Genomic DNA, 16,101 nt, shown 5'->3' with positions numbered 1-16,101 from the left:
TAGTTCTTCTGGTCTTCCTAGAGAGGACTCCTCCAAAGAATGGAGCTCTGTAGCTGCCTCCCAGCCCCACCCTTGCTTTTATTCTCTCCCAAGTAATCATCAGAAAGGCTCTCAGATCCTTGCTTCCCCTCTTCTGTGCCTTGCAGGTTCAAGGTGATCCCAGCCTCTGCGCCACTCACCTTAAGGAGGAAGTTGGTTCCTTCTGCTCAGGGACTAGGGTCCTCATGCCTCTGCCTCTCTCGCTATTCTCTTTGAGCAGTCACTATTAACTACCACCACCTAGCGGCCAGCCGCGCGGCCTCGGTGGACGATGATGAGGAAGAGGAGGATAAACTACACGCGATGCTCTCAATGATCTGCTCGCGGAACCTCACAGCTCCCAATCCGATGAAAGGTTTTTATCCCTCCCCTCCCTGACTTACCTCATCCTCCACCCAACCCCCTGGGCCCACCTGCCACCCACCGCAGGGGCTCAAACAGCAGTGTTGGCATTAAGGGACTTATACCCTGGGTGGTTTCTTCTATCAGGAACCAGATTAGGGAGGGAACAAGGAGGCCAAACAGGAGCTTCCAAGAAAAGGAGAGATTATAGAATGAGTGGCTCTGGCCATGAGGAAGGGGCTTCGTGTTGAGAGTAGAGAAGAGTAACAGAGGTATAGGGGTGACTGACAGCTTCTTGGAGGTCCTGAAGGGCCTACCTGAGCCCCTCTCCACCCCTTAGCTCAGTGCTGGCAAATGCCAGGTATGATCTCATTTTTTGCTTCTCCTGCTAATTGGAAAGACCAGCCTCAGCCCTGAGCCGTTTCGTTTAGTTTTGTTTTTGAGGCAAGGTCTCACTGTGTAGTGCACACTGGCCTTGAACTCACAATGATCCTTTTGCCTCAGCCTCTTGAGTGCTGGTATTGTAGGTGTCCACCACCATGCCCAACAACCCTGTGCTTCTGACTCAGTTGAACAAAATGAGGACAGAGGTAGCAGCCCCTTCCTTTGACAGGCATGTGGATTAAAGAGGTCAAGCAAGGAGTGGGAGGACCACTGGAGAGACCCCAGGGTTCAGTGTTCCCAGTAGGCCTGAGGGTTCCAGCAGAGGTGACCAGTACTTTATCGTGAAATCTAGAAATAACTGCAGCAGGGGTCCAGGAAGGAGCATATGTAATGGCATCGCCTGCCCCACATGTGTTCCTTGTTAGCTAAGTGGGTTTACGCAAGTGTCTTACCCTCCCAGAGTTTAGTCTCCCCATCCATGCCAGATGCTGCTTTGAGGACATCAGACAGATGTGTGTCTACCCTCACAGACTTGAGTCCATGATTACAGAGATCTCTTCATTGGAAATGACATAGCACAGTGCCCACAGTCCCTTGGGTTTCCTGTGCTCATCTTCATCTTCCTTAGCACAGAGCTGGATTGCTGAAGAGGGAACCCCACTCTTTGGAGAGCTGCCAGGCTGGGGCCTGGTGAAGGCCAGATTGGGGCCCTTGAGGGGTCAAGATGAGATCAGGCCAGCTCCATAGAGTTTAGGGAACTTCTCCATCTCTATCCCTTTCTGTGTCCCTACAGAGGAGCCTAAGAATACAGCACTTGCGTTATTCCTCCACAGAATTCTGCCAAGGAGCTTTCTCCTTTAGCCCAGCTAATAAGCCAGTAATTATGAACCTCTTCATCCCTGCCAGCCACGTCTATGGTTTTGAACACACCCAGCAACCCCTCAATCATCCCTGCCAGCCGTCACCCTTCCAACCACTCACCTCCCTTGGGCCTGCTCTTCTTCCTTTCCATCCCTTCCAACAAGTCTGTAAGAAAAAACATACTACTTCCCATGTTTATTGCCCACACACATGTTGCCACCTGGTTCCTCGCAAACTTGGACTTGAGGCTGCTGCTCATTTATAGGTTGACTTTGAGTTATATGATTGAGTTCTAAAAAGGGGCTAAGGAACCCCTTTTTGCCTTGTGAACTGGCAGCCAGGCTGAAGAGTAGAAGGCTCCGCAGAACCCTTGTCTCAGCAGACTTGACAATAAGAAGCCTATCCCTAACTAGTCTTAGGGTTGAGGCTTCCAGGAGCAGATCTAGGCCTGCAGAATCAGAGGCCTCAGGATTGATCTGGGCATCCTTTGGGAACTTGGAATGAACCAACTTACTCTGCAGCTCTTAGAACCCCAATACTTAGAAAATGGGAGAAGGCAGGTCACTGGGAGAAAGGATGGCGATGGGAGCCCCCACCTCCACTCTAGTCCATAATGACAACACTGTTGAGTCCATTTTGCTAGCTGTTGCTTTTCAGGCCTGCAACATGCTTGACTTGTGCACGTCATTCAAGTGGCAGGTGTCCAGATTTCCCCTTCCCCTCTTCTCCCTTTTCCAGTTGCCTTCCCCAGAGAGCAGAGATGCTATTCACTCTAATTCTGCTCCAGGCCAGGCGCCTTTCACTCAGAGTCTTAGGGGCTGTCGGGTTCACCCAGCTTAATTGTTTCCTTTGCACTTTCCTCATGCTCAGAGGAGAGAGTCAGAGTCAAAGCTGACCCAGTAGATCCCTCCCACCCAGCCTGCTGCCCCTCACCCAGTCACTCCAGAGCTCCAGCTATCGCACTGGGTTCATTCAGAGACACAGTGTTCAATGCTGGCTGGTTCAGCTCCTTCCTGGAGAATTAAGGTGAAGAGCATTGATTCAGGCTTGGTTGGGCCCTGCTTTCTGGACATGAGCTTTTTTTCCTTTGTCCACCCCTGCCCCATGTCCTCTACATCTGCCACCCTTCCTGCCTGCCGGCCTGCCTGCTGCCTCCTGCCTGCCTGGCTGAGTCAGCTCCTATCCTGGCTCTTTCCAGGACTGGACCCTCCTGCCTGCTGCAGGGGCATGAGCTGGGCTCCTGTCCCACCCTCCCTGCACTTATCCCTTCCCTCTCTTCTTCCCAAAGTCTCAGGCATGGCTTGCAACCCTTCACTCCCAGAGCCGAAACCACCTTCACTAAGTGTGTTTCCTTAATTTGCCTCCTGGTGGAGCTAAAGGGCCAGATAGTTACACAAATCCCAGCTGTGGGTCTGAGAGGGGGAATGTCAAGGCAGGGCAGCCCCTGAGGGGATGGGAAGAGAATGGGCTTCATCCTCCCCGCCCAGGCACACTCAGCTGGATTCTGACTTCAAGAAAGCAGGCCCAGGCCTGCTCCAAACCGTAGTAACCAGGGTCCAGGCTGATCCAGGGTCACATTAGATTGACCTAGAAAGCTGGTGCTGAAAGAATCATCCTCAGCACACATGCTCTATCCTTGTTCTTCACTCTTCTCCGCTCTCTCCCTCTCCTTCATGGTGTCATCCTTTGTTCTTTCATTTCCTGCACTCGCTATGCTTCATCTCTATGGCTCCCTGGACCTACCAGCATCCCCAAGGAGTATCCTGTTTCACTTTTGGCCATGGAAACTCTCAAGGGGCTTGAGTTCTGACCCACAGCAGCGCGGCTGGCTTTGAAGGCTCTTATCTGCAGTGGCTTAGACTGTCCATCTTTTGCAGCTATGTGTTCATCTATGATGCCATGTTGGATGGTGGGCCTGTGTGCCCAGTCACCATCCTCAGAGTCCCTGGCAGCCCGGGGAATTTGACCCTCCTTGCAGCTCACCTATGAGAAGAACGAAGTCACACTAGACTGCAGGGTGTCTGGACTTGGCAGGGAGCACTGTTCCTACTTAACCACTGTCCACCAGATCTAGAACCCCTCAGAAGGTCTGAGCACCAAGTAGCTCAGGGATTTTTTAGGGGCTTTGATCAGTGGAGACTCTTCCTAGGAGAGGGGGAATCACAGTTTGGGGATTTCAGCCACCTTCATGAACATCTCAAAGTTTGCCCAAGAGAACCAAGCTGAACCCTGAAAGTCTGGACTAATGGCAGTTTCCAGAACTCAGTCTTTTGGTGTTCCTCCTCTTTCCACCCTTTACTCTAGAAAGTGGTTGTTTCCGGGTAGTAAGATGAAGGTAGGTAGATACAATGCTCACTCAGTCCATGTATATTATCACACATAGAAAAGACAGCCCTCTCAAGGCTTGGTGGAGGCTGGGAAATAATTTCCGTTTCTGAACTCTGGCCCAGGCAGGAACCATCCCTGTGGTTTTGCATCAATGTGTGACTTCATGCTGCAGCTCTGGGCACAGAGGTGGGCATGCTATAGGGTACATGGGGGAGGAGGCCTGCCAGGTGTTGACCATAGCTCCTTCCTACCCTCAGATGCTGGTGACATGATTGAGATGCAGGGCTTTGGGCCTGGCCTGGCAGCCTGGCACCTGGAGCCCCTGTGTAGCCAGGGCTCTTCCTGCCTCTCCTGCTCCTCCTGCAGCTCCCCATATGCAACCTCCAGCCACTGCAGCTGCATTCTTGACAGGTGAGTGGACGGGGCCCAGAATACTAGCTTCTCATTCCCATATCCATCTGTGTGTTTATCCTTTGTTTTTTTGGTTTTTGGTTTTTTTTTTTTTTTTTTTTTTTGGTACCAGCAAGCGCTTATACCGCTAAGCTAAATCCCCAGCCCTTATCCTTTGTTTTTATAAACTATGTCAGTTGCATGACAGCATGGCGTTTGGCAGAGTTGGGTTTATATTTCACTTGTGTTACCCATGTGGCTTTGGCAAGTTGCTTAGTCTTCAGGAGCCTCTATGTTTCTAAACCTCAGATTCCTTACCTGTAAAATGGGAATAATATGGCCAGCTTTCTAAGGCACTTGTGAGGACTACGTGAGCACCTAGACTTGTACCTGCACATAATGGATGCTCCTTCCCAGCGTAGAAACAGATCTTGCTATCAGGCTACACCTTTGTGTACATGCAACACCTATCAAGGCACCTACCATGTGGAAAGGGCCATATAAGCAGCCTTTGTGTGCTTCCCTCCTGTCACGTTTTTGTTTGTTTGTTTGTATTTTCAAGACAGGGTCTTATTATATAGTTTAGGCTGGCCTTGAGCTCACTTTGCAGCCCAGACTGGTTTTGAGCTCATAGCAATCCTCTTGCCTCACCTCCCAAGTGCTGGGATTACAGGCATGAGCCACCCCACACCTGGCTTTGTCCTTTATTTTTTAACCTGTTACTCCTGGTGATCCTCAGGAGGTGTTCTTCATTTTCTCATGTGGAACCAAGATTCACTCAGGCAAAGTAAGATGCCCAAGGTCCCTGTGTAGTTGGGGCCAGAAGGCAGCAATTTTTTTTTTTTTTTTTAATTTTTTTTTTTTTTTTTGTCTTTTTCTTTTTTTATCGGTACCAGGGATCGAACTCGCGACTGCCTGCTTGCAAGGCAGGCGCTTATGCCGCTGAGCTAAATCCCCAGCCCCGAGGGCAGCAATTTTATGGGTGGATGCCAGGGATGGAAACCTGCTGACAAGCCATGAGGCTATAGATCTTCTCCCCACACCACCTCCCATGCCCTTCATGTCATCTCTTCCCTGCAGCGGCCATGAACGCCGACCCTCTGAGCTGTCTTGTTCCCACAGGTTGCCCCTTAGGCTACTGTGTGAGAGCATGAAGAGGCAGATTGTGTCCCGCGCCTTCTATGGCTGTGAGTGTGCGGTGAGGTGGGCTTCGAGGGGCTGGGGTGGGGAGCACCGCAGTCACAGCCTCCTGGCTGCCCAACACAGGGCTGGCCTACTGCCGCCACCTGTCCACGGTGCGGACCCATCTGTCAGCGCTGGTGCGTCACAACATTATCCCACCCGACCAGCCCCCAGGGGCATCAAGAGGCCTCACCAAGGATGTGTGGAGCAAGTATCAAAAGGACAAAAAGGTGCGACTTTGTGCCTCAGAAACAGAGACCAAGTCAAGGGCAGAGGCGGGCAGAAGTTGTACACAGCTGGGTGCTATGGGAGCAGCTTCCGTAGCCTAAATGGTCATTTGAGTAAAATACAGTAGGGGACGGGGTTGACAGGCCATGGAGTGACCCATGTGACAGTAGAGATGATCAAAGATGCGTAGGTGTATGTGGGAAGGGACCAAGCTGGAAATTCATTCTGCCTGTGTATTGCTGTGACCACGAGCAGATCTTTGTCCTTTTCTGGGCTGCTCCTGTCCCATAAGGAGGGCAGCTATGCCCTGGGACACAGGAGGACACCACTACCCCTTAACAGGGTTTTCCATGGGATGGGTTCACCTGTGTAAGCCACCCCCAGGGTAGTGACCATGGGGCCTGCACAGTCTTTTCTCCCGGCTCCTTCAGAACTACAAGGAGTTGGAGCTGCTGAGGCGGGTTTACTACGGAGGTGTGGAGCATGAGATCCGCAAGGACATCTGGCCCTTTCTGCTTGGCCACTACAAGTTTGGCATGAATAAGAAGGAGATGGAGCAGGTAAGGGAGCCTTTTCGCATGGCACTAGGGAGCTGGGGAACTGGGCCACAGAACTTCAGGGAGGGGGGCCTCAGAAGCCTCAGCCCCTTTCTAGCTGAAAAGAAATGTGGCAGAGGAAGATGGTAGCAGAGCCCCTGTGGCCTTCACCTGAGGCCCCACTCTAGTCGGCAGCTGCCCCAGCTCTTGAGGAGGAAACTCTGGCACACCCTCCCACCAAGGTCACTGTGTGGTCTGAGCACAGGTGGATGCGGCGGTGGCAGCAAGGTACCAGCAGGTGCTGACAGAGTGGAAGGCCTGTGAGGTGGTGGTGAGGCAGCGGGAGCGGGAGGCCCACCCAGCCGCGCTCACCAAGTTCTCCTCGGGCAGCAGCATTGACAGCCACGTGCAGCGCCTCATCCACCGAGATTCCACCATCAGCAATGATGTGAGCCAGCTGGCTGAGGGGTGGGGACCTGGGATGGGCCCCAGGAGCCTCTGATGCTCAGGAATCCTGAACATCAGCCCAGCCTCTAATACTGACTGGCATTGGAACCCTGGGAGGAAGGCTTGCTGTGTTTGTGGGTCATTTTGTTCAGCTGAAAAATGGATAAGCGCTGCCCTGCTGCCTACTTTGCTGGGAGTCGTAAGAACCAGATGAGATAGTTCTGATAGTTCTCTGTGCTGTTTCAACAGATGAGCAGGGCAAGACAGGTGTATTGGGATTTAAGGAAGCCCTCCATCCATGTAGGAAGAACTCAAGGCCAGCAACAGGCACCCCTGGGTTCGACCCTGGATCCACTACTGATGAAAAGAGCATCTCTGGGCAGTACCTTCCCATCTCTGGCTTGGGTTCGCTTATATCTGCTCACATGTCTCTGAATTCAGAGGCTGCGTAGAGAGTTCTTATGCAGAGAACAGGAACATTTAGAGCAGTCCTGCTGGTGTGCTGGCAAGATCCTTCCTCCCTATGATTTTTTCTAACTCCTTGAAAAAATGATTCCAGCGCTAGTTCCTAGCATTAGTGGGTAGGTCTTCCTGGTATCACATCTGCCTGTGGATTAGAACACCCTCTCCGCTTTGTTAAGGTACTGGAGATTGAATTTAGAACTTTCATACTGAGCTACAGCTAATCCCCTGTCCCCTATTTTTTAAATTTTAAAACAGGGTCTCATTAAGTTGCTGAATTGCCCAGGCTGGGTTCAAACTTTTGATTCTTTTGTCTCAGCCTTTCTCAGGATGCTAGGGTACACCTCCATTCTAAGTCTCTTGATTGTTTCAGAATTGTATCCTTATCCAACACTTCAGATTTGTTTTGTTTTGTTTTGTTTTAAGAGCAGAATATCTTTGAGAGAAAGAAAACTACTTAAGAGAGACAGAAGAGGTTCCAAGTAGGGTTTCTTGCCCAAATTGAAAACTACATTGAACATGCCTTTTGCTCCATAGACCAGTTGGGGGGGGGGGAATCTAATCTTATTTTCCCTATGACTCCTTCAATTGATAGAATGATAGAATGTTTTCTTTTACTTCTAACTTCTCTGAGGCCCTTTGTCTGAAGGCTAACATAACTAAGTACTTTGCTATACAAGTTTACTCTCTTGTCCTGCTTTAAATATAAGGAGTATGAAAGAACTTGCTTTCCCTAAAACCTCCAGCCTGCTCTCTAGCCCCAACATTGCTCCAACAGCTGTATTAAGACACTAGGACAGCTCTCTTGGGCTTTTTACCTAAGGCTTTGTAGAATGGCAATTTAACCCAACCACGGGGTGTCAAAGCTTTGGCTCCTTTTTCCATGCAGCAGCCACAGGATGCCTTGTGTACTTCACATGACCCAGGACTGGATAGGGCTAAAGATAATCCTCCCTCACCCAAAGCCTTATTTCTTCCACTTGTTTAGCTGGGTCTGATGCCAGCTTGGCAGCCTGTGCTGACTACTATGGATGGGAATAGGGTTGTGAAGAAATTCTCCATCCCAGCTCCATTCCAACCTAGGGAGGAGACAGGGGCTTCAGGAAAGTCCTGGAGTGCAGGTAAGAGCTGCCATCTGTTCACTCCACCAGGTGTTTATCTCTGTGGATGATCTGGAGACCCCAGGCCCCCAGGCCTCTGAAGACACCAGACCAAACCCCGAGCAAGAACCAGGAGTCGGGACTCCAGGCACTGCCATGGTGGAGCAGCAGCAGTCAGTGGAGTTTGACTCTCCAGACTCAGGGCTGCCATCCTCCCGAAATTACTCTGTGGCCTCAGGCATCCAGTCCAGCCTAGATGAGGGCCAGAGTGTGGGCTTTGAGGAGGATGGCGGTGGAGAGGAAGGCTCCAATGAGCTGGCCTCTGCAGCCCACGCTTTTTCTGAGCCCCAAGAGCCCAGCCAGGAGAAGGCTCTCCAGGCCAGTGAACTGGAGGCAGATGGGGAGCTGGCAGCCATGTGTGCTGCAGCCTACACTGTACGTGGACATACCCCAGCACTGTCCCCAGAGGCCCACCTAACATGCTGACACTTGGGGACAGGCTGTAGGGTGGCGGGGTGCTCTCCTGGAGGGAATACCAGACCCATCTCTCAGCATCCCCAAAGCATTCTATTCTCAGAATACCCTGGGTTCCCTATTTGGCTCTATTTCTTCATTAGGGAACCACCTCATGTACTTACCCAGGAGGGGCTTGCCAGCCTCTTTGCTGAGGGCTGTCCACTCTTCCAGATAGAATTACTGGACACTGTGGCCTTAAATCTGCATCGCATAGACAAGGATGTGCAGAGATGTGACCGAAACTACTGGTATTTCACGCCCCCCAATCTCGAGAGGCTCAGAGACATCATGTGCAGGTACCAGCCTTGGGGTGGGAGGCTCAGAGTGGGAGACAGGAATTCCCTGTTGCTCTGTGAAAGATTCTGTTCAGGCCAGGGATGTAGCTCAGTAGCACAAGTGCCTGTCAGGCAAAAAAAACATTCCAGGAGACACCCTGCTGTACATGCAGTCACACACAGCACCCTGTCAAGATGACTTTGCCTGTAGTGCCACCCTCTGCGTTCCCAAAAGTCTTTTGAATCTCTGCTTCAACCACACATCTTCAGGAAGCCCTACCTGTATTTATTCCCTTGGCCCTCATGGCAAGCTGTGATGGCCTCTTGTCTCTTTCCCTTGGGCTCCGAGTACCTTGAGGGCAGGACCCATAGTAATAACCCACTGCCTCAGTGTGGGATGCATAGTAAATGTTTCAGTGTCCTGGAAAGGCAGACTTTAGGTAGCAGGCTGCTCTAAGGGCCTTGCTCCAAGGATCCCTGCAAGGAGGAAAGGGTGGTGCACAGCTCCAGTGACTGGCCCTACTGTTTCAGCTACGTGTGGGAGCACCTGGACATGGGCTACGTCCAAGGCATGTGTGATCTGCTGGCACCTCTCTTGGTCATCCTTGATGATGGTGAGGGATGGAGAATGGAGGTCACCAGGATGAAGTTGGTTTGGGGTGATGGACTGGCAAGAGGAGAAGGTGGCAAGATCTGGGAGGGGAGGACTGTAAGCTGACCCATCTTCAGACCTCACTCCTGTCTCCCTGTAGATCAGCTGGCCTACAGCTGCTTTAGCCACCTCATGAAAAGGATGAGCCAGAATTTCCCCAGCGGGGGCGCCATGGACACCCACTTTGCCAACATGCGTTCCCTCATCCAGGTGAGGTCTTGCAGCCACCCATGGGCCCAGTGGCTGCTGGGCTTGCACATCTGCCACATGGAGGCCAGGAAGTGTTCCAGAAGCATCCTTTATATAAAAGCTTAATTTCTTCTATTTTAAAAACCATTGTCAGGGGCTGGGGATTTAGCTCAGTGGCATAAGCACCTGCCTTGCAAGCAGGCAGTCGTGAATTCGATCCCTGGTACGGATAAAAAAGAAAAAAAAAAGGGACTGGGGATTTAGTTCAGTGGCATAAGCACCTGCCTTGTGGGCAGGCGGTCATGAGTTCAATCCCCAATACCGGTAAAAAAAAAAAAATTATTATCGGTGTTACAAATTGATGAGTAGTATGAGTGTGCTTGTGAGTCTGGTGATGAGATACCCAGAAACTTGCACAACTTGAAAAAGAATACAGCCCAGAGAGACAGGTGTGGCAGTAGACTTAAGCACCCCGCAGTGAGACCTGAGCAGCATGAGGCAGCCAGCCCCACTGGGTGTGGTGGGTGAAGGTGGCGGAGAGACAGCATCAGGTTGGTCTCTCCCTCTTTCCCCATGAGATCCTGGACTCAGAGTTGTTTGAGCTGATGCATCAGAATGGAGACTACACCCACTTCTATTTCTGTTACCGCTGGTTCCTGCTGGATTTTAAAAGAGGTAAGAATCGTGTTAGTTTGTGAGGCTGGGTCAGGGGCAATCAGAGATCTCTTTTTCCCTTAACTCCCCCTTACAATGCACTAGAGAGGTGAAAAACTTCTAATGCCCTTACCTAAACAGGTTTACTGCCTGGGCATATGTGTTCTATTTAGGATTTTTTGTTTGTGGGATATTTTGTTTCATCTGGTTGCGTTTTGTTTGGGGCTCTAGGGATTGAACCCAGGGATATCACACAAAGCTACATCCTCAGTCCATTTTCATTTTGAGATATGGTATCACCAAGTCTTTAAATTGCTTAAGTGGGCTCTTACTTGGTGTCCTCCTGCCTCATTCCTCCAGAGTGCTGGCATTGCAGGCTTGTGCCATCATACCTGGCTGCTTTTGTTTCTTTAATGGTGCTGTGGATGGAGCCCAGGCACTCTGGATGCTAAGCAGGTCCTGTGCCCTGATTGTATCGATGGTATGACACATGTTCTTAAAAGGATATAAAGTGATTCTGTGGTTCAGCCAGAGTTCAGTACCACCCTAACAGGTGATAGTTGGGGAAACTTTTTTTCAACCCAATTTTTCCACGAGCAGAAAAAGGAGGGTTGCCCTGGAAAAGTGAAGTACTGCAACAGAGTCTGCAGGAACCAAAGAGAAATAGGCAAAAATAGCTGAAGAAAAGGGTAGGACCTTCATCTCAAGTATAGAACTTCGGCTTTTGTTGGTTTGTTGTTTTGAGACAGGGTCTCACTGTAGTTCAGGTTACCCCTGAACTCACTAGGTAGTCCAGACTGGACCAAACTTGCAGTGGTCCTCCTGCCTCAGCCCCCAAGTGCTAGGATGACAGGCATGCACCACCACACCCAACTAGAACACTCATTCTTGAACTAGACTGGATGTAGTTGGGAGAGTTCCACATCTTGGCTGGTGGAGCACTGTCTCCCACGTGGCTCCATCCTGAGACCTGTGGGCAGCAGAGCAGCCAGGCTTAGCTTTAGCACCAGCCCTGTGCCTGAGACTGGTGGGTCGTCCTCTTACCGTCCCCAGAGTTGCTGTATGAGGATGTGTTTGCTGTATGGGAGGTGATCTGGGCAGCCAGGCATATCTCATCGGAGCACTTTGTCCTGTTCATTGCTCTGGCCCTGGTGGAGGCCTACCGAGAGATTATCCGGGATAACAACATGGACTTCACAGACATCATCAAGTTCTTCAATGGTATGAGCTGGTTCCCCGATCCTGTTTGCCCCAGCAAGGGCATGGGGGCCTACACTCCTGACCTGGGCAGAATTGGAGGGCTCTCAAGAATACCAGGGTCAGGGGCTGGGGATTTAGCTCAGCGGCATAAGTGCCTGCCTTGCAAGCAGGCAGTCGTGAGTTCGATCCCTGGTACCAATAAAAAGAAAAAAGACAAAAAAAAAAAAAAAAAAAAAACAGGGTCAGCCGGGCGTGGTGGCTCACACCTGTAATCCCAGCACTCAGGAGGCTGAGGTGGGAGGATCGTTTCGAGTTTGAGACCAGCCTGGGCTACAAAGTGAGCACAAGGCCAGCCTGAACTGCATAGCGAGACCCCATCTCAAAAAAAAACAATACCAGGGTCCCTTTCCTGTGGGCAGGATATCAGAAGCCCAATAGGTAGAAATAAACCGAGTAGTCAGTCACAGGGCCCCTTCCCTGCCTACAGCCCTGTCTTTGGGTCTCCCCAAAATTATCCCTATTTCCCCAGAGCGGGCTGAGCGTCACGATGCCCAGGAGATCCTGCGGATTGCCCGGGACCTGGTCCACAAGGTGCAGATGCTCATAGAGAACAAGTGAGTGCTGTGGCCGGGAGCGGCAGCACAGAGAGAAAGCCTCGGTAGCAGGCGCCTAGGCTCTAGCAGGGAGAAGTTCAAGGGCAGCACAGCCCAGACTGCCCCACCCCTAGATGACCCTGCCTGTCCAGTTGTGTTCTAACAAAGTGATTGTGAGCCTGGGATCTGACTGAGCAGTGCTGGCCCTGTGGGGCACGTCAGGGGCCAGGAAGCCCTCAGATAACAGCTGTGATAGGAGGGGTCAGCCCTAGGGAACAGCTGCCTTGGGGACACCTACTGTGTTCCCCTCACAAATGACTGGGAATAGCCCCACTGCCACCTGCATCTCAGCCTGGACTGTTCCCCAATGCTTCTTTCAAGCCAACCTGGGGCCTGGAAAGCCAACAGGGGCTGCAGTGGCCTGGGCACCACATAGTAGAGTGGCATCAGGCAAGGGCTCTGTGCTGTATCTCTCCTGAGAGCCCCTTACATCCCCAAATGTCCATTTGGGCATGAATCCTGGGGCCAGGGGGCCTGGGTCACCCTCCAGGCCCTCTCCTGAGTCAGGGGCCCTTGGATATGGTCCTTGGGTGGGAACAGCCCACCTCAGCAGCACTGACACTGCCTCTGGGCCACCTGAGTCAACACCATGTGCTTGCCCCACTGCACAGTACACCCATGTGTGTCAGTGCAGTGTCATTCTTAACCACCCTGCCCTTGCTTTATGCATTAGATGCATCCCAGAAACTGTGAATGACACTTGTCAGCTGGGTGATTTGGAATGCAGTGGGAGTGCTTGCTCTCCGTGGGAACCCAGAGAGATTGTGAGATTGATCTCACAATTCTCTAGGGAGGCAGTCCTGCCTCAGCCTTCTCTTTGGGTCAGGACTCTGAGCTTTGTAGTAGCTTATGGCCTGTCCCAGGCATCTGCTAAGTTCCTGGGGCAAAGGGAGCTGGGGATGCCTGCCTCTGCCCAATTTGTTCCTGGCGAGAAGAAGGGCCAACTCTGCCTGCCACATGCCACTTAGGATGCTTAGAGGCCTAGGGACCCAGAATCCCCTGGGAGGAGCCATGTTTGCGGGGGTGCCAAGAGGGCTCCAGCTTCTGACCCAAAGCCTAGGTGTGCTGCTTGTTGTCATCCCATGTCTCCCTGTACCCCAACACATGCAAGGCCCCATCTCCTGGAACCTGGAAGTCGTACCTGGGCTTGTTACCTGCCCAGCAGTCACCAAGATATGCAGACTTCCTGCCTTTGAGAAATATTAACAAGGAGACGGCAGCCCTTCTGCACCCAGCACATCCCCCCCAGCCCACCCTCTGCCCAGGTACTGCATGGCCTGTTTGGGGGCCAGCTCACCCCACTGCCATACCCTATCATCCATAAGTCCGTGGCCTCCACCAAGCACAGGTGGCCATTGTGTGCCTGCCATAGTGACTGGTTTTGTGAGGAGCAGAGTGTATGTTTTTTGCCTCAGAAACTATACTCTCCAGTGTAACAGATGAATAAACAGCATTTGGCATTGCTTGAGGCTCAGGTGTGCTTGTGGCACTGACACTGAATGTTGAGTTACTGTGTACTGGGAAATTCTGTTCACTGCATCACCAAACACAAGGGGGTCAACTGCAGAGATGCTGAGGGCAAACGGAATCAAAGCTTCCAGGTGGTGTGGCTGCCCAGGAAGCCAGGGTGATAGACCTCAGGTACTCAATGCAGGGGGAGGAAGGGCTCCAGAGCCATGATTCCTCTCACACTGGATCCCACCTGCCTGCCCTTCAGACCTGCTGCAGTGAAAGGCTGGGCCTTGATGAGCTCCTCCCTCTGTCCTCCAGGTATACTCTCCCCTCCATTCACTAAGCAGCCTCTGTGTGTGTGTGTGTGTGTGTGTGTGTGTGTGTGTGTGTATAAAACAATTTTATATTGTTTTATTTTGTTTTGTTTTCTTGGTACCAGGGATCAATCTCACAACCTCACTCTTGCCAGGCAGGCATTTATGCCGCTGAGCTAAACCCCCAACTTAAACAGCCTTGAGATACCTGTGTCAGGTTGGGCTCAATAATAAGGGAGGACCCAGCTATGATAGGTCCCAGGCTGGGATTTAGCTCAGCAGCACAGTGCCTGCCTGGCAAGTATGAAGCCCCGAGTCTGATTCCCAGTACCAAAGAAAATAATAATAGGTCCTGTCCTCCTGCCTTCTCTCTCCATCCAGAGTGACAACTCCAATAGTACATGTTTTCTGGCTGTATGGAATGTTGGCTTTCTGGGCATTAGTCTGCTGTTAACTCAGAATTGAAAATTCTAGCCCAAAGTCTTAGCAGGCTGGCCTGGGCTATGAAAATAGAACAGATTTGTGGCAAAGAAACCAGTTGATTCAAGGAGCTCTGGGGCCAAGGGCTTGTGTAAGCTTCTGAGGAGGACACTTTCCATCCCTCTACTGGTTCTGTGGCTTGGAGGAATCAATTCCTTTGCTGTGAGCACCTGGAAGAAGTTTCAGAGGCCTGGGTAAATTATTCTAGGAGCAGGAGCAGTGAGACTTTCAGCAGCTCAGGGAATCCCACAACCAAGGTGGTGGGGCCGTAGAGGCAGGGGGCTGTTTGTCTATGGGTAGCAAAAAGTGGGAAACATGGTACACCCTAGAAGCACCATCTTAATGGGGACACACCCCAGAAAGTGAATTCTTCCAGAACAAGGGTAATAAACTAACTGAATTCATGCTTGGGGTTTTCACCCTGACCACAGGCCCTTCTCATGCAGGGTCCAACTATGCCTGGATGGTGTCCGTTAGTACAGAGGGAAGGGGCTGGGCTTGCCCTGAAGCTCTAGTCAGAGCCCTCAGATAACGATGGGTCATCAATGTGAAACCAGAGTCTTCAGCCATGTCTTCGGTGCTGGGCACAGGAATATCTAAGTGGACACTCTTAAAGGAGTCCTCCATAATAACCCAAATCTTTCCTGTAGTGGTCACAGGCCAGTGAACATGACCCAGCTCTTCCCAGAGCTTCCAGCAGAGGGAGCCCAAGTGTCACAAGTGAAAAGGGCTGGTGTGATACTGGGACTCTGGGAGGAATCTGAGACGATTTTCCTTAAACCTGGCCCCACTTTCAGAGAGTAAGACTCGGGGCATTCACAGGCACTATTACCATCCTTCAGAAGAAACCTCCTGCAATGCTCACACCGGGAGGGAAGAGAGGCATTCAGCGCTCTTTGCTGGGTCTGCGGTAGATGAGAAGCCAGATTGGTCTACAATATGATCAGCTAACCGCTCTAACCCTGTTCACTTCCACCCTGCCTGCTAAGAGCACTGAGGAGACAAAATGGGGACAGTGGTCTTCCAGGCCCGCTGAGAAGATGGCTTCCTGTCCTCTAACTTTCAATTCCTTCCCTTTCCTTGAAAGGACAGCTTTGTGGAGGCAGGTATGGTGGTTCATGCCTATAATCCCAGCATTTGGGCTAAGGCAAGATGATCGCCATGAGGTAAGAGGCCAGTCTGGGCTTCATAGTGAGTTCAAGGCCATCCTGAATCACATGGCAAGATCCTGTCTCAGGAAGAGAGGAAAAAAAAAAAAAAGGCTGGACAGGATAGCTTAGTGAACAGACATCCCACCATCACCACCGAGTTTCCTTGCTTGCCATGACTGTAACCCCTAAATGATTTCTCAACCTCTACCTTTGCATTGTGCCCCTAGCAGTGCCTAACAAGGAGCCAAATGCTAGGGCACAATTCT

At 51.4% G+C, this 16,101-nt stretch overlaps 1 protein-coding gene across 3 annotated transcripts in view; it reads left to right on the top strand.

Annotated features, from left to right (window-relative positions):
• Window positions 1-13,901, top strand: part of Sgsm2 (small G protein signaling modulator 2) — a 39,602-nt gene extending 25,701 nt beyond the window's left edge. Inside the window, exons 12-24 of one of the 3 annotated variants that reach the window (XM_063249645.1) lie at window positions 260-394; window positions 4,212-4,365; window positions 5,467-5,531; window positions 5,611-5,756; window positions 6,186-6,314; window positions 6,556-6,738; window positions 8,351-8,734; window positions 8,987-9,111; window positions 9,622-9,704; window positions 9,843-9,952; window positions 10,510-10,606; window positions 11,639-11,806; window positions 12,315-13,901. In XM_063249645.1, coding sequence (XP_063105715.1) covers window positions 260-394; window positions 4,212-4,365; window positions 5,467-5,531; window positions 5,611-5,756; window positions 6,186-6,314; window positions 6,556-6,738; window positions 8,351-8,734; window positions 8,987-9,111; window positions 9,622-9,704; window positions 9,843-9,952; window positions 10,510-10,606; window positions 11,639-11,806; window positions 12,315-12,403 — 1,868 coding nt within the window. In that variant the 3' untranslated portion in view covers window positions 12,404-13,901. The remainder of the gene's footprint in view (window positions 1-259; window positions 395-4,211; window positions 4,366-5,466; window positions 5,532-5,610; window positions 5,757-6,185; window positions 6,315-6,555; window positions 6,739-8,350; window positions 8,735-8,986; window positions 9,112-9,621; window positions 9,705-9,842; window positions 9,953-10,509; window positions 10,607-11,638; window positions 11,807-12,314) is intronic. The other 2 variants (XM_063249647.1, XM_063249646.1) reach the window with 2 other exon arrangements.
• Window positions 13,902-16,101: the final 2,200 nt, after the last annotated feature.

This window comes from Cavia porcellus, unplaced genomic scaffold, assembly GCF_034190915.1.
Source record: "Cavia porcellus strain 051 isolate PalLab524CR breed Dunkin Hartley unplaced genomic scaffold, mCavPor4.1 scaffold_6, whole genome shotgun sequence".
In the NCBI taxonomy this organism is placed as follows: domain Eukaryota; kingdom Metazoa; phylum Chordata; class Mammalia; order Rodentia; family Caviidae; genus Cavia; species Cavia porcellus.
The sequence above is the reverse complement of the archived record's forward strand: the minus strand, read 5'-3'. Positions and strand labels throughout refer to the sequence as shown.